The following is a 16,869-nucleotide window of genomic DNA, read 5'->3' on the forward strand; positions in this document are numbered from 1 at the left end:
ATGTAGGTCTGCATATTGAACACATTTTCTTACATATGAGAGAGAGACAGATTTGTAAAATCTGTAAAGCTAAGCTATTTTCTTTTTTTATTTTTACTGGGTGTGTCAAGGGCTTTGGCAACACTTGTATAAGCTTGTATACATGTATGTGTAAAGCTATTTTTTCAGCCCATTGCTCTCTATGGCAGTGAGGTGTGGGGTCCCCTCACAGGACAGGAGTTCGCCAAGTGGGACAAACAGCCGACAGAAACACTGCATGTAGAGGTCTGCAAAAATATTCCACAGGTTCAAAGAAAACACCGCAGGGCAGAATTAGGTCAATATCCATTATTAATCAATATATACAAAAGAGCAATACAATTCTGACTCCATTTAAAAAACAGACACCTACACTCCTACCACCACAAGGCCCTGCAATGCCAAGAGCTGAACCCAGAGAGGAGCCCCCTCAGCCAGCTGGTCCGCAGGCTCACTGCGCAGACACACACCGACACCGGCCAGCCTCAGGACAGCAACTCACACACGCACACTATCAGAGTCAACCAAATTATCACACAGCACAAAGAAAACTACATCACCCATTGGGAAACACACACACAGGCACAAAGTAAACTGCTATCAGGCCCTAAAAATACACTACACAGTGGCAGAATACCTTAGTTTAATAATGAACGAAAAACACAAAAGGATCCTGACCAAATACAGGCTCAGTGAGCACAGCCTGACCATCGAGACGGGCCGGCACAGGCAGACCCGGCTGCCCAGAGAGGACAGGCTGTGTCCCCACTGCCAATGCCAAGGTCGAGACCGAGCTGCACGTTTTCCTAAAATGTGAAAAATAGGAACATTCTATACATTTCCAGACCTGCCAGACTCTGAGAAAGTGACAGACTTCTTGGAGGAGACCAGCTGCATATTACTGGCAGCCCAGTATACAGCTGCCTGCCACAGTCTGAGGAACACAGTGGACACTCAGTCCACTCACACAGGGGACACTCCTGGACACAGGCAATGACACCTATGTTAAACCTAAGAATTATTATCACTATTCATTTTATGTTTCTATGAATTATTGTTTAATTTTACTAATTTAAATGAATCAGTTTATTGTTTACCGTACATAAGTGTATGTATGGAAATGTACAGGTTTTGAAAGTGTTTGTTCTGTCACCATTGCTTTGGCAATACTTATTTCTGGTCATGTCAATAAAGCACCTTGAATTTGAATTTGGGAGAGGGTGTCAGGGCCCAAGGGAGTGAAAGTGAGATAGGTGCAGACAGAGCAAGAGAGACATAGGAAAAGAAACATTGCAGGCAGATGGGGGACAACGACAACCCTGTAGCCTAGCCACCAGCAACAATACCACTTGAGCCCGGTACATATTTGCACATATGCATCACATAATTGAACACTTGTAAAAAAAACACAAAGCGGTCTAACTTTTTCCTGTTGATTTGATACTTTATCATTTCTGCCTTCGCTGTCTGTCAAGGCCTAGGCAACAGCTGTGTAAATGTGTCTTGCCAATAAAGCTGGTTTGATTTTGAATTGGGGAGCTAGAAAATGAGAGAGATATATATGGGTGCGACGCAGACCACGACACAGGAGCCGGTAAGATTCGAATCCCTTTAATAAAACTCATGAAAAGGGTAGTGTAACAAAGGAGACAGAAACCCAAGAAAAACTAAAAAGAATTAACCAAAAAAAAAAAAAAACGCAAAAAAATAAGCAAGTCAATAGCATTTACAACCACAAACGGACAACCAAGACTCTGTACAACACTAACGTAACGCCTCGGAGACACGGCTAGTCATCTGAAACCATTTTTTTTTTTTTTTTTTTCATATTTTAAACATTTTTTTTTTTTTTTTTTTTCAGTTTCTTCTTTTATCACAGGGGTAGGGAGTATGCATGGTGGAGTGACAGTCTTGAAGAGTGTGTGTGTGTGTGTGTGTGTGTGTGAGTGTACTGTACACAGATGGAGGGGGGGGCCAGTGTGCGGTGGGGGTCCTGCAGTGAGTGGGTGCTGTCACTTGTACAGGATGTCGTAGTGGCCGGGTCGGTACAGCAGGTGGATGCGCGGCTCGCTGCCCTCGGGGAACACGTGGTGGTTGACCGTGCCCCCCTCCCCCCGGTCCATGTACTCCACCAGGATGGACACGTTGAGGGCCTGCGCCAGCGCGATGATGTGGATGTGGTCGCTCTCTTTGGACATGGGCTCCACTTCCTGTGGGGCGGGAGAGGAGGAGAGATAAGGAGTTGGATTGTGAGGTGCGAAGGACAGAAGGGGGAATGGCAGAGAGAGAGAGAGAGAGAGAGAGAGAGAGAGAGAGAGAGATGCCCTGTTTCCACTGGCCATGTTCAGATGCACCTCAGCGTGGCCGTTTGAGTCGGTTGCAGCTTTGCCCAAACTAGATTTAGGACGCACAGTTTTGTACATCGTACCAGCTGAGTCCCAAACTGGTCTGGGGCATGCACTGTGACGTCCCTTATGCAGCCAGATGCAACGCCACTGCATTTTGAAATTGTAACTACACTAATGGCAGCTGGTATCGATGTGTGTGTTTAACTTACGAAGAACATTCAATCTGAGCAGTTATTCATGTACGGGTGGGAAAGTGCCACATGGGATCAATTGCTTGGAGCTGTAAGACATTTAAAAGTGTTTGAAAAGATCGTAATAATCCCACTTGAGAAAGGACTGCAATACAGTGAGCTGTGACAAAATACATTCACTTTCTCTGGTATAAATACACACACACATTAAAAGACAATGACCATTCGTCCTGGATTTAAATTAAATGCCTGAAGTCTTGACAATTCTCTCAACATAGTTTAAATGTCCCGGTTTTTAGCTCCTGTTTACACTCTCTTAAAACTATAAAAATCTTAAAAACGGGCATGTTTTTATGTGTACAATCGCATTAATATTTTAATTATATTATATTATATATACTATACACTAACTATAGTTCCTGCTTGTTCTTGGGGCATTCTGCCTTCAGCTTTGCCTTCAGTAAGTGAAATGCATGTTCAATTGGATTCATGTCAGGTGATTGACTTGGCCACTGCAGAACATTCCACTTCTTCATCTTAAAAAATTATTGTGTTGCTTTCGCAGATGAGGTGGTATGCTTCGGATCATGAGCAGGTCCTTCCCTTTTCCATACTCTTCTCTTCCCATCATTCTGGTACAAGTTGATCTTTGTGTCTTTTGTCCATAGGATGTTGTTCAAGAACTGTACAGGGTTCTTCAGATGTTTTCTTGGTAAATTCTAATCTGTTCTTTCCATTTCCTCTTTACATCTTGTGGTAAACCCTCTGTATTTACTCTGGTGAAGTCTTCTCTTGATTGTTGACTTTGACACAGATACGCCTATGTCCTGGATGGTGTTCTTGATCAGACCAACTGTTGTGAAGGGGTTTTTCTTCACCAGGGAAAGAATTCTTCTGTCATCCACCACAGTTGTTTTCCGTGGTCTTCCGGGCCTTTTGGTGTTCCTGAGCTCACCAGTGCGTTCTTTCTTTTTAAGAATGTACCAAATAGTTGATTTGACCACACCTAATGTTTTTGCTATCTCTCTGATTGATTTGTATTGATTTCTAAGGTAAAACTGAAGGCAAAACACCCCAAGAACAAGCAGGAACTAAAGACAGCTGCAGTGCAGGCCTGGCAGAGCATCACCAGGGAAGAAACCCAGCATCTGGTGATGTCTATGGGTTCCAGACTTCAGGCAGTCATTGACTGAAAAGGATTTGCAACCAAGTATTGAAACTCACAATTTAATTAATTTAATTCAGTTAGTTTGTCGAATTACTTTTGAGCCCCTAAAAATGTGGGGACCACATATAAAAATGGGTGTAATTCCTACACCGTTGACCCAATCTGGATGCATCTACCCTCAAATTAAAGCACATCTTGATTGTGTCCATGCAAATCCATTGTGGTGGCATACAGAGCCAAAACGATGACAGTTGTGTCACTATCCAAATATTTATGGACCTAACTGTATATGTATACTACTACTAGCATAATGATAATACTAATATAGACGATTTACTGCCTGCAAAAATACATCAATACCTTGACAAATTTGCAGTGAATACAACCACTACCCGAGCCATTAATTAGGACAGACAGATTTAAACACACGTGCACTTTATTTAATAATGCAATGCAGTTTAATTCTCCCACAGAGAAATAATAATGGAAAATATCTTGGATACTTAAGTTAAGCTGTATTGTCAATGTTGATCAGACCATGATACAGCAAGATGTAATACACGGTTATTTATCTAATGCGCTACAAAAAATACAAACTAGATGAAACATCTATTTAAATATTTAATTTAATTATTAATATTTAATAAGTGCTGTAATTTGTTTTATAAATATTGTTTCGAATATCTGGTCACTCTATATAAGACTATGTTAGATATTGTAAAAACATTTCAGTCCAAATTCTATTGCACATTAATATTTAATGTATCTCAGCCTGTTTGCCAGTTTTCAGCCAGTTTTTGAACACTAAATCCCAGAGTGCCAAGTGTCCCAGATGCGTTTTGAACTTTCGTGTCTCACAGTCACTTCCTAGGGCAGCTGTCCCTCACGACAATGAGTGGAAACACAGGCAGCACGGAGGTGCACCTAAACATGGCCAGTGGAAACGAGGTAAGAGAGAGACACAGTAATACTGCCTGCCGTTCACACACACACACACACACACACACATACCCCCCGCCCCTCTGACCTGCTGGCAGAATTCCTTGACGGAGCGCCCCCCCTCGATGAAGTGCTGGAAGAAGCCGCCCTCGCGCTGCAGGTACCCCGAAGTGAGCAGCCGCAGGTACACCACCAGGTAGTCCGAGGTGCTCTGGTCATTGAAGGTGCCCAGCAGCTCCCCCAGGGAGGCCTGCTTCTCCACCAGCTCAATCAGGTCCATCAGCTGGGGTGAGAGGGGGGGGGGGGGTCAGAGTGTCCCACAGTGTGTGTGTGTGTGTGTGTGTGTGTGTGTGTGTGTGTGTGTGTCAGGGTGTCGAGCAGTGTGTGTGTGTGTGTGTCAGGGTGTCGTGCAGTGTGTGTGTGTGTGTCAGGGTGTCGAGCAGTGTGTGTGTGTGTGTGTGTGTGTGTGCGCGTGTTTGCGCGTGTGTGTGTCAGGGTGTCGAGCAGTGTGTGTGTGTGAGTGTCAGGGTGTCGAGCAGTGTGTGTGTGTGCGCGTGTGTGCGTGTGTGTGTGTGTGTGTCAGGGTGTCGAGCAGTGTGTGTGTGTGAGTGTCAGGGTGTCGAGCAGTGTGTGTGTGTGAGTGTCAGGGTGTCGAGCAGTGTGTGTGTGTGTGTGTGTCAGGGTGTCGAGCAGTGTGTGTGTGTGTGTGTGTGTCAGGGTGTCGAGCAGTGTGTGTGTGTGTGTATGTGTGTGTGTGTGTGTGCGTGCGTGTGTGTGTCAGGGTGTCGAGCAGTGTGTGTGTGTCAGTGTCTCTCAATGTGTCTGCACCCGGCAGTGCATCAGTGAGTCTGGCAGTGTGTCCAGCAGTGGGTCCAGCTGTGGGTCTCAGTAACTCACAGTGTTGTGGAAGTCCTCGATGGTGAACTCTGTGAAGCCCTGATTGACTAGGTCCAGTTTGCTCTTTGCCGCGACTGCTTTAAACCTGGAGGGCCACCGTAGAGAAAGACAGGACAGAACGGACATTAGTGCTCTGGGGAGAGTTAACACTATATGGATATGTCACTGGTCATGAGCAACACCGGTAAACATACAGATACACGGTTAGATGTACAGAGGGGACGAACCCACAGGTACAGACAAATAAAAAATATTTTTTGTAAATATAATTCTGTAAATTTCTTTCCCCCTCAAACTCCAGGGCTACTTTTTATTGTGCATTTTTTAATTCATCTTTGTAAACCTGAAAAGGCAGGTAGAGACAGCAGAAACGAAGGCCAAAAATTGGGCAGCCCCAACTATAGAGTCTCTGTGCCACTGCTGCCCAAACCCAGTCCTTGAGAGCCCCTATCTAACACATTTCATATAGGTAACCTTTAATCATCCATTTCTTAAAATATTGAACATTTTAATGATCAATTAAGCAGGTGATTTGTTAAATCATGTTATTTATAGATTTGTTATAAAGAAAATGAACTACCCTTTTCAGCCCTCAGTGACCAGAGTTCCCTTAATTGCAGAAGTTATTTGCTTAATTGATCAATAACTTCCATGTGCTCCAGTCTTTCACAATTAGCTATTCAGGGTGACTGACAAAACTAAATGGATAGGGGCCCTCCAGGACTGTGTTTGGGCACCACTGGTCTATGCTATATAGTGTGTTATACAGTCTCTGCACTACAGTGTGTTGTGCCGTGCTGTATGCTGTATTATGGCGCTGTGCTCCTTACCTCTGCAGCTCCTTGCTGTCATCCAGCAGGGACTCCAGATGCGAGAACCCGAACGCTCTGTAGAAACAGTTCCCATCCGGCCGCGTCTTCCTGATGTATGAATACTTTTTGTGTAAATCCTGACAGAGGGGAAGACAGGTGGAGGGGCAGTTTAGAAGATGATCCAGTCTCCTGCTAGAACGATGCTCCATCTCTGAACTGATATGGGTACGAGAGAGAGTGTGCGTGTGTGTGAGAGAGAGAGTCCAGCCTTGCCTTGATCTTCTGCTGGTACACAGTGTCCTCCTGTGCATACTCCCTCTTCAGCACAGACAGCTCCTGACGCTCTGACACCAGGGGGTTACTGGTGGCGATCTGGAGAGAAACACGCATACAACCACACAACAGACAACATACACAACCAACCACGCGCACACACACACACACACACACACACACACACACACACACACAGCCATAAAGACACACAACACAGTCAGTCAGTGCCCAAGACTCACTAAAGGAAAAAAACAAAACAAAACCATGATCCTACCAGATGCCCTGTTGTGTAAAACATCTGAGGTTAAGCCTCCCCCATAGCCTTCCCTTTTAAGTGTCACTCCCTTGAAGGCTGAAACACACAGTACCTTATCTCTGTGCAGCCGATACAACACACTACAGTTATCAGTGCAGGACAATACTCCCCACAACTACACACACCCCCTGACCTGCCCCAGACACTCCCCACCACCACACACACTCCTAGAAAGTGACTGACCTCCTGCTGGATGCGGTCCTGCTGGGCCATGATAGCCTCATCATACGCCAGACAATTCACACTGGCTGATATAGAGAGAGAGACGGGGAGAGAGAGAGAGGAGAGAGGAGGGGGGTATTATTTACTGTCAGAGAATTATATTTTCCAACTTCACTGTCTGTCAAGGCTTTGGCAACCCTTATCTAAACTTGCCATGCCAATGGAACTCGCTTCAAATTTTAACTTGAATTTAGAGAGAGGGGGTACTCTCACACAAGGGGCACTCACAGAGAAAGAGAGCGTGCGGGGGGTAGTCACACCGGCTTAGACAGATAACCGGGAGCACTCACTGTGTACTCATGTATGCTTCAGCATTGCGTTTTATTTTGCTTTAAAACAGACGGAGCAAGATAAAGCTGAGAGAGAGAGAGATGGGGGTGCTCCAGAAACAAAGACAGACTGGAGCCAGCGCTGTGTGGATTGTATAGGGCCCAAATAGACAGGAGTTAGAGACGCTCCCCAAGAGAGCGTCCTGCAACACCAACAGAGAGAGTCATATACAATGAGACAGAGGGGGAGAGAGAGAGAGAGAGAGAGAGAAAGAAAGCTGCTGACAGAGAGAACGCGCGACACAATGACCAGCACTCTGACTTTCCCCCACACTGAAACCCCTGTCCCTCCTATACATTTATTCCTATGCTGTTGATATAAACCAGTGGTTCTCAACCTGGAGGGCCCTACCCTGCTGGTTGTTGTCCGACACAGTAGGGGGTCCTCCAGAGCAAGCACTGGAAACCCCTGACATCTTCTCCTTCTGGTAGGCAATTAGCCTTCACTGACAACTGCCCAGAATAACACAAGAGTAACCAAGTGAACTCATACAGGCGAAAGTGTGCCACGAAAAAGTATCGACACACACAGCTGTAACCCTATATCCCATACCGATAGGATTGGTTATTTATAACAGCTCGATATAAAGCTGCTACACGACAAACATGTGTGCATGTGTGTTGCAGAATTAAGTTGCATGGGTTTTCACTCTCGCTCCGACGGCTTGGTTGACCGTAAGGCGCAGAGTGCGCGCTGCTGGCGGGGCGCCCTGCTGTTGTTTACAACTCGTCCGCCCTGTCCTCGCCGCAGATCCGCTCAGTCCCACCATCGCCCTTTTAATGTCGTGCAGGTGGGGGTCGTGCCGGCCTGCGGAGAGGGGTCACACCCCGCAGTTTGGACACGTCGTGCTGGGCTCGGTTCGGGTTGCGCTGTCTGGCGTCGCTTACGTTAAACCCAAATAAAGCCAAACCCGAACAAAGCCCTCATTGTCAGCACGGAGACGCGGGGAGAAGACGCACGGTGCCAGTGGCTAATGTGAGTGTGACAGTCTGTGTCCCTCGCCTCCCTCTCCCTCTCTCTCTCTCTCTCGCTTTCTTTCTTTCTTTGTGTTTGTGTCCATCTCTCCACGGCCTCCCCTCTCCCCCCCCCCCAGGGTAAACGGGAGCCCCTCTCTCTCCAGCCGGGCGTTGCGGCCTGCTTTTCCCGGCCGCCGGCTCCAATCCCCGCGCTCTCCTGGCTCCAGGGGCGGCCGGGCGGCATTCCCTCGCTCGACTCCGAGCCGTCGGCCGCCGGGCTGTTTTGTTTCTCACCTTCCATCTCTCCCTGCGCTGCTTCCTGCTGCTCCTCCGCCATCTTCCTCTCCGGTCCTGTCCCCCCAGCCTCCCCCTTCAAAATCGTAAAAACTTCCGGGTCGCGGGGGTGCCGGCCCGGCAGCGGCGTGTTTGTAGTCTCCGGGACGCGGGTTGTGCAGAGTCTGTACTGCTCTGTTTAAAAGTAGCCTGCCATGTTTTAAAAGTATATGTGGTATTGTTGTTATTATTAATAATTAAACGTGCATAACAATCACAGCTTATTAAATGTGACAAAGGGTCGTTCAAATGTATGACATAATAACACATTATTAGTAATATATACACATAATTTAAAAGCAACGTGGGCAGTAGCTCCAGTTGTGGTGACGTCATTTTTAAACCCCACAAATGATGGGACATATTAGTCCTTCACACCCACCGCAGAGACAGTACTGGACCGCCACGCAGGACATGTCGCAATGTTAGTGGTTATCCAAGCTGGAATGCATGCAAATGGAGGATTTAATGCCTGCAGGTTTTCGGTGATGTTTGGGGTTTTTTTTGGTTAGTTTTGTTCTATTTTTTTGTCAAATACATTGACCGTTTGGATTTAATTTTAAATGCATCGGACCGTTTTGGTTTTTTTTTTTATTTGTACCTTTTTAATTGTTTTTTTTATTTTGTCCGGTGCATTTTCTGTTATTTTCAATGTATTTGACTCTTTTGTTGGTAGCATTTTGCTTTAATCACGTTTGTTTTGTTTAAGCACATGTTTATTTGTTTATATTAATCACTAAGATTTTAAAATGTTTAAGTGATTTTAAGAATTGATTTTTTTTTTTAATTTTAATCACAAGTATTAAAATTTGAATGAATGTTTTTTATTTTGATATGTAAAATACTTACACCAATAAAACAGTATTTTCGGTGATGTTCGGGGATCTGGTTTACTAGGGTGACCGGGACACCTTTGATAATGACAGCAATTCTGCTTCGCGTCCAGGTGTGTGTGTGTGTGTGTGTGTGTGTGTGTGTATATATATATATATACACTCACCTAAAGGATTATTAGGAACACCATACTAATACTGTGTTTGACCCCCTTTCGCCTTCAGAACTGCCTTAATTCTACGTGGCATTGATTCAACAAGGTGCTGAAAGCATTCTTTAGAAATGTTGGCCCATATTGATAGGATAGCATCTTGCAGTTGATGGAGATTTGTGGGATGCACATCCAGGGCACGAAGCTCCCGTTCCACCACATCCCAAAGATGCTCTATTGGGTTGAGATCTGGTGACTGTGGGGGCCAGTTTAGTACAGTGAACTCATTGTCATGTTCAAGAAACCAATTTGAAATGATTCGACCTTTGTGACATGGTGCATTATCCTGCTGGAAGTAGCCATCAGAGGATGGGTACATGGTGGTCATAAAGGGATGGACATGGTCAGAAAGAATGCTCAGGTAGGCCGTGGCATTTAAACGATGCCCAATTGGCACTAAGGGGCCTAAAGTGTGCCAAGAAAACATCCCCCACACCATTACACCACCACCACCAGCCTGCACAGTGGTAACAAGGCATGATGGATCCATGTTCTCATTCTGTTTACGCCAAATTCTGACTCTACCATCTGAATGTCTCAAGAGAAATCGAGACTCATCAGACCAGGCAACATTTTTCCAGTCTTCAACTGTCCAATTTTGGTGAGCTTGTGCAAATTGTAGCCTCTTTTTCCTATTTGTAGTGGAGATGAGTGGTACCCGGTGGGGTCTTCTCCTGTTGTAGCCCATCCGCCTCAAGGTTGTACGTGTTGTGGCTTCACAAATGCTTTGCTGCATACCTCGGTTGTAACGAGTGGTTATTTCAGTCAAAGTTGCTCTTCTATCAGCTTGAATCAGTCGGCCCATTCTCCTCTGACCTCTAGCATCAACAAGGCATTTTCACCCACAGGACTGGCGCATACTGGATGTTTTTCCCTTTTCACACCATTCTTTGTAAACCCTAGAAATGGTTGTGCATGAAAATCCCAGTAACTGAGCAGATTGTGAAATACTCAGACCGGCCCGTCTGGCACCAACAACCATGCCACGCTCAAAATTGCTTAAATCACCTTTCTTTCCCATTCAGACATTCAGTTTGGAGTTCAGGAGATTGTCTTGACCAGGACCACACCCCTAAATGCATTGAAGCAACTGCCATGTGATTGGTTGGTTAGATAATTGCATTAATGAGAAATTGAACAGGTGTTCCTAATAATCCTTTAGGTGAGTGTATATCCATATCCATCCATCCATCTGGTTCTCAATCCTGGTCCTCGGGACCCCCTGCCCTGGTGGTTTTCATTCCAACATAGCTCTCAATTACTTAATTGAACATAATTGCTTAATTTTACTTTTTAAATTGTGTAGCTTGGAAAAGTTGGAAAGTTCAAGTTCCATAGTTTCCAGAGGTGGAAAGAGTAATGAAAAATCCTACTCAAGTAGAAGTGCTGTTACTTTGTTGAAATTTTACTCAAGTAGAAGTAAACGTACTGGTATATAAACTACTCAAGTAAAAGTAAAATGGCTCATTTAAAAAGTACTTGGAGTACAAGTTACATAGTTACTTTTAACAAAGCCTTGTCACATGATGTCCAATCAGAGATGTGTAACAATAAAGAACCAGTTCTATTGATTTAAAACGTTGTGTTATTATTATTATTATTTCTAAATGGCTGTAGCTGATATTGAAATAAATACAAATAAAATCACAATACCAACTTACCTAGAACACAAAGAAATGTTGATATAACTTTGTTAGTTTATTGTGGGGAACATCACTGGTCAGGACAGGAGGCCATATTTGGGACAGACTAAAATGAATGACAAAATGGAAAGCCCATATAGACTACAATGGGGAAAACAGAAGGGTGGTCTATATCTCCAAATCCCACACAGGAATCCTAAAATCCTGAATACACTTTCTTTAAAATAACCTCATATAAATCATAACAATGGAATGACATGGAATGACAGCTGCTTTTCTATGGAATGACAGGCCTGGAATATCGAGAACACGCACACGCACTCACACACATATATTCTGTAATCTAGATTTATGTACACTGCAAGTTCAGCCTTATCTGAAAAAATAAACTGTAAATGGGCAACTGTATGTAAAATGTGATATCTTGAAACAATTGCAAATCACCATTAATAAAGTGTCTGCATAGAAATATTATTAATAGAGAATGTTAATAAGCAATTAACAGCAATAAAGACATCAGCATTATGTTAATTAACTGATTAACATTTTATTTGCATTGCATACTTCAGGTTATATTGTTAATCCACTTCTTCACAGTAATTGACATTCAATACGTAATTTCTATTTTATTCCATTTTAATATTAAAGCAATAGGATTTATGAAATCAAATATAAAGTATTGTGCATTTTTCTGCAGTAGATTAGTTTAGTTTAGTATTGATGGTTCTTTGTTGTCAATGCAGTATCATGGAGCTTGCCTTTCAACGAACCATACTATCATTTGTGAGACCTGCTTGTAAATCAATGTGTGTGTGTGTGTGTGTGTGTGAACAATCCTATTATGTTTTCAGTGTGTTTTCAGTATTCCAGCCCTGTCATTCCATGGAAATCAGCTGTCATTCCACTTTTATTTTTTTTATATGAGGTTATTTTAAAGAAAGTGTGTTCAGGATTCTTAAATCCATCTGGGATTTGGAGATCTAGGCAGTCAAACCTATGTGTGCTGTTTTCAGAACGGTTTTTCTGGAGTTCAAAGGAGCGTTATAAACTCGCTGAGCGATCATTCAATTGTGTGTCAGAACGTGCACATATACATACACAAGAAAAATAATAATTAAACAAACTTTACACAATACATTATATAAATCGGTATGCACATATCTTAGAAGACATATACAATTATAAAACAAATAACTAAAATTAGCATGAAACTGAAATATTACATAGTCTGTAGTATTATGCAACGTGAAAGCGCTTGGAAATGTACAACATCTTTGACTTATAGAAAATTACGATTATAACTATTTCACAATGACTAATTTTCATTACAAAGCCCAGATTGTCGGCTGTATTGTATTCGGTATCCTACCGCATGAACTAAGAAAGTGTTTATAGCTTATTACATTTGAGTTCACAGCTGAAACGCCGTATAGGTATTTAATTCAAATATTTAGTGACATGGAAGAAGGGTATGAGGGAGAAATGCACACCCGCAGAGATATTTACTGTCTGCTGTCGTTTTGCTTTTACTTTACTGATACTTGAATTAATATTGGTTTGGTGAAGCCAAATAAATAAATAAATAATCGCGACCCCGTCTTTAAATCCGATGGTCGAAATGAAACGCTCGGTTCAATCGATCTTCGATTTCGATTAAAAAATGTTCAGCCCTACTGACTAATACTCGAGGCTAGATAGCCAGTTAACTTCCCTCACTGCTGCAGGACTGGAGGACTGACTTCAAATCTTTAACTGACTGACCAACCGTAACATCTCACACACACTGATTGGGTGTTGTGGGCGGAATGCGGGACATTTGAATATATTTCTCCTTAATTTATTGGTCTTTTTGTCTGTCATCCACATTTTGTTTCCATGACAGCCTACAAAATTTGTACTCTGTAACGAATTCATTTTTAAAAGTAGCAAAGTACAATACTTAACTTAAAACACTTAAGTAAAATGTACCAAATTGTAAAAATACTCAAAAAAGTACACGAAAAAGCTACTCAATTACAGCAACGACAGTCGTTGTAATTCATTACCTTCCACCCCTGCTAGTTTCATACTTAACATGAACTCTACAACTGTTTAAAATCATATAAAACCTCAGATTAGGCAAATCATTGGTTAAATTAGGGGTCAATTAATTACCCTACCAGCAATGAAATAGAGTGCTCCACTAAAACAAAAAACAGCAGGGCAGAGAACCACTGGTCAAGCCCATTGCAGGGTCATATGAGCGCCCTCATGTGGTGACAGCCCATTGGGGCAGCAAACCCACAAGCAGTGTGAGAGAATCCGTGATGACTGATACTGGTAGTGCTGAAGACACAGGACAGCAGGGCTCCAGCCCGGGTCCTACAGCCACAGTCCAGTAGAGCAGGGTCTGCAGTGCTCAATCCAGCTGAGCTCTTAATTAGTAAATTGACCTCCTCACTTCAGCAGGACACATTTAGCCCCCTTTCCCAGCGCTGACACGGGTGAGGGTTGAGAGCCACGGCTGGGCTGCGGATCTATAGAGGTGGGGGGGTTCTTGGGCAGCCCATCACCTCGCTGGCTCTCAGCCCTGCTCCTGTCCACTGTCCCACTCAGTCCCAAAAACTCAGTTCAGATTCAGAAGCAATAGCTTGGCTATGCTGAGCTTTTTCATATTTTTTTAACACAAAATATTAAATTATATCTGCCACTTGAATGCTCCACCTTTATTTATTTTAAACAGTCAAATTAAGTAAATGTCAGTTAATATAGCACTGAAGTACCTGACAGCTCACAGTCCCTCATACACAGGGTCTCTCGTTCCCTCAACACACTTACAATTTCTCATGCGAACTCCTCCCTGTATATTCTCTTTATCTATATTATATATAGTGTGTGTGTGTGTATGTATATATATATATATATATATATAAACTCTCACTCTCTCTCTCTCTCTCTCTCCCACACTCCCCAACACACCCTCACCCAGAGACGGCGAGATCCCGTGCACTTTTTAAATAGGCTTTATTGTAACAGGCTCATCAGGAGCAAAAGAAAACATCGCAAGCGAAGAAAAATTCACCCCCCCCTCCAGAGGAAGCGAAGCGTGTGCGTCCGATTTTGTGGTCCTGCAGGAGAGGCGTCCGGAGACTGGAGAGGAGTAAACATCGGTCTGGAGGAGAGGTAGATGGAGGAAGAGGGCTGGTCCCAGGTAAGGGTGGGTAGGTATTGGAGGTCGAGGGGCAGGTCCTCAGTCCTGGTCCGGTACAGTCCAGTCCACCTCAGTCACGCCTCTTGTAATTCTCCAGGTTGGCCAGAACCCAGCCAGACGGGCCCAGGATCGCAATAGACATGAGTCCCAATCCGATGGCAGTTTCCTGGGAGAGAGGGGAGCAAGAGGTTGAAGGGGGTCAGAAGGTGACTGAGGATACAGGCATGGGATAAAAAACCTACACACCCACCCCCGGGCAGAGCAGAAGTCTGAGCCAGTGACGTTATTACCGGTGCTTATGCAACAGTCAGTGCATAACAGTAAGTGGGCTTCTGATTAATCTTTAATAACGTCGCCTGCTAACTGATGCAACAACAACAATAATCTCTGCTTTTCGTATTTTGATCGTAATTCCCTTCCCGTCGGTAGTGTCTGCAGTCCGCTTGCGTTGACCTTGCTGTAGCTGCGGAACTAAGTCACGGTAACCGCAACAGCGCCACTAACTCATTTAACCACATTACCGCTTTCCGCGCTCCCTTACACCCTGCTTTCCCCTTTACTGTGGTTCAAGCTCCGTTGCCGGTCACTAAACACACTGTTGGTGACCTCCGCTTAAGAAATAGGCCCTAGCATATCCCCGGCCTCGAGTGTGCTCCCCGACCGAGCTTCAGTATCTCGCCCCCGGGTTAGGCGCCCCGTGTCGACACCCTTAGACTTACAACGGCACCGATATTCTCCTTGGGCGGCTTGGTATACAGGCTAGCGCGCTGGACGACGGCGTGGCCTCGCAGGGCCGGAGCGGACCGGGCGGCCAGGATTCCTCGGACAAGCGCAGACATTGTGGGTGAGCTCTCAGTGTCAATCTGCCGGGAAGTCGCCGGATGCAGGGAGATAAAGGACGAGTCGCAGGATAATGACGTCATTGTATGCGTTGTTTCACTTTCGGGGCTGGCGAATCTGGGAGCTGTAGTCCACACAGCAGCGTTTGTAGTCCTTGGGGAAATGGACCACGCTTGCAAATGGGTTATGTGAATTGGTGAACTTAATAATAATAATAATAATAACTAGATGGCATCTATGGGGGAAATTTGCTGGTTTATAATTGGACAGTGTTATAATATATAATACAATGCTATAATATGTGTAATGTATCTTATAGTGAAGTAGCAAAAAACTTCAAACAATCATCATGTTGCTGGACTCTGGTTGAGAGGGTTTATTCCTCAGAGAGCCCTCTGGGGCCTGGAGACACACATGCTGACCCCCGAGAGATCAGCTACACCCAATACACCTGCCTTCAGTGACAGGCACTCTGGAGTCTATCTGATGTTAGTGTATTTTTCCGCCAATAGTTTCCCCCCCACGACTGTCCTCCCCTCAATCCTCCCCCCAGAGTCAGCACTTTTCCGGGGGCCGCGTGTGTGTCCTCCACAAGGACGCAGTCATCCCCTCTGAACATATGGCCCCCGCTATCAGCAGGGGTGAATGGCCAGGCTGGTGTTTGTCAGTGAGTGAAGTCCACATTGTCAGGAGAGAGGAATATGCCGTATTGATCCTTCCTTTCGTTGGTCCATTTGTGAAGTTCTTGTCCTCAGTGGCCAGGTCATCGCTCCCTGAATCAAGCAAGTCTGGGCCAAAATACACTCTATTGACCTTCTACTGCACAGGTCTATTGGAGTTGTCCGAACTCCTGAAATTATATAAAACCCACCACAGCTAGTGGTCCCCCCCTTGTTTCACTACAGTGTGTGATACGTTGTGTTATATTCTCTATTCATGACTCACAGGATGAAACACAGCTGGTATCATGTTTCAGGAGCTTCCACTGCCAAGTTTTGTCAGGATGGCCCACTATTCTTTTTTTCTGATCCATAACTACAGTGCCGCAGTTTTCTGTCCCACCTTGACAGCGTGAGCACCCTTGTACTGCCTTGGAGGCACAGCCATGGAGTTCAGAGAGTTTCCTTCTTATTCACAATACAATCTCACTGGTCTTTCTTTAACTCACAGTAAACATCACAAGGTCCAATTTAAACTGTTTAAACAGTTTTAATACACATCTATCATTCCTTTGATCGCTACTCCAAACTGCTCCCCATTATTGTTATTGTAATTTACTAGATGTCTTCATCCATGGCCAAATACTGCCAATGTCTACATATCCATCATTACAGATGGATTATAG

General features: G+C 44.3%; 2 protein-coding genes across 5 annotated transcripts; both read right to left on the reverse strand.

Annotated features, from left to right (window-relative positions):
* Positions 1-1,613: 1,613 nt before the first annotated feature.
* otub1b (OTU deubiquitinase, ubiquitin aldehyde binding 1b) lies at positions 1,614-8,884 on the reverse strand. 4 transcript variants are annotated; one of them, XM_066718862.1, is made up of 7 exons: positions 8,768-8,884; positions 7,149-7,213; positions 6,647-6,745; positions 6,392-6,510; positions 5,562-5,646; positions 4,753-4,947; positions 1,614-2,228 (listed from the first exon to the last, which is right to left on the reverse strand). In XM_066718862.1, the coding sequence occupies exons 1-7, from the start codon at positions 8,808-8,810 to the stop codon at positions 2,031-2,033; spliced, it is 804 nt and encodes a 267-aa protein (XP_066574959.1). In that variant the 5' UTR covers positions 8,811-8,884; the 3' UTR covers positions 1,614-2,030. The 4 variants fall into 4 exon arrangements, with proteins under 4 accessions (XP_066574959.1, XP_066574957.1, XP_066574958.1 ...); XM_066718860.1 differs by having other exon boundaries at positions 6,647-6,887; positions 8,768-8,830; XM_066718861.1 differs by lacking the exon at positions 8,768-8,884 and adding an exon at positions 7,869-7,948.
* A 5,596-nt stretch (positions 8,885-14,480) lies between these two features.
* On the reverse strand, positions 14,481-15,575 carry LOC136764644 (cytochrome c oxidase subunit 8A, mitochondrial). Its single transcript, XM_066718864.1, has 2 exons — positions 15,404-15,575; positions 14,481-14,850 (listed from the first exon to the last, which is right to left on the reverse strand). The coding sequence occupies exons 1-2, from the start codon at positions 15,521-15,523 to the stop codon at positions 14,755-14,757; spliced, it is 216 nt and encodes a 71-aa protein (XP_066574961.1). The 5' UTR covers positions 15,524-15,575; the 3' UTR covers positions 14,481-14,754.
* Between the last annotated feature and the right edge of the window lie 1,294 nt (positions 15,576-16,869).

The sequence above is a fragment of the Amia ocellicauda genome, chromosome 12, assembly GCF_036373705.1.
Source record: "Amia ocellicauda isolate fAmiCal2 chromosome 12, fAmiCal2.hap1, whole genome shotgun sequence".
Taxonomy (NCBI): domain Eukaryota; kingdom Metazoa; phylum Chordata; class Actinopteri; order Amiiformes; family Amiidae; genus Amia; species Amia ocellicauda.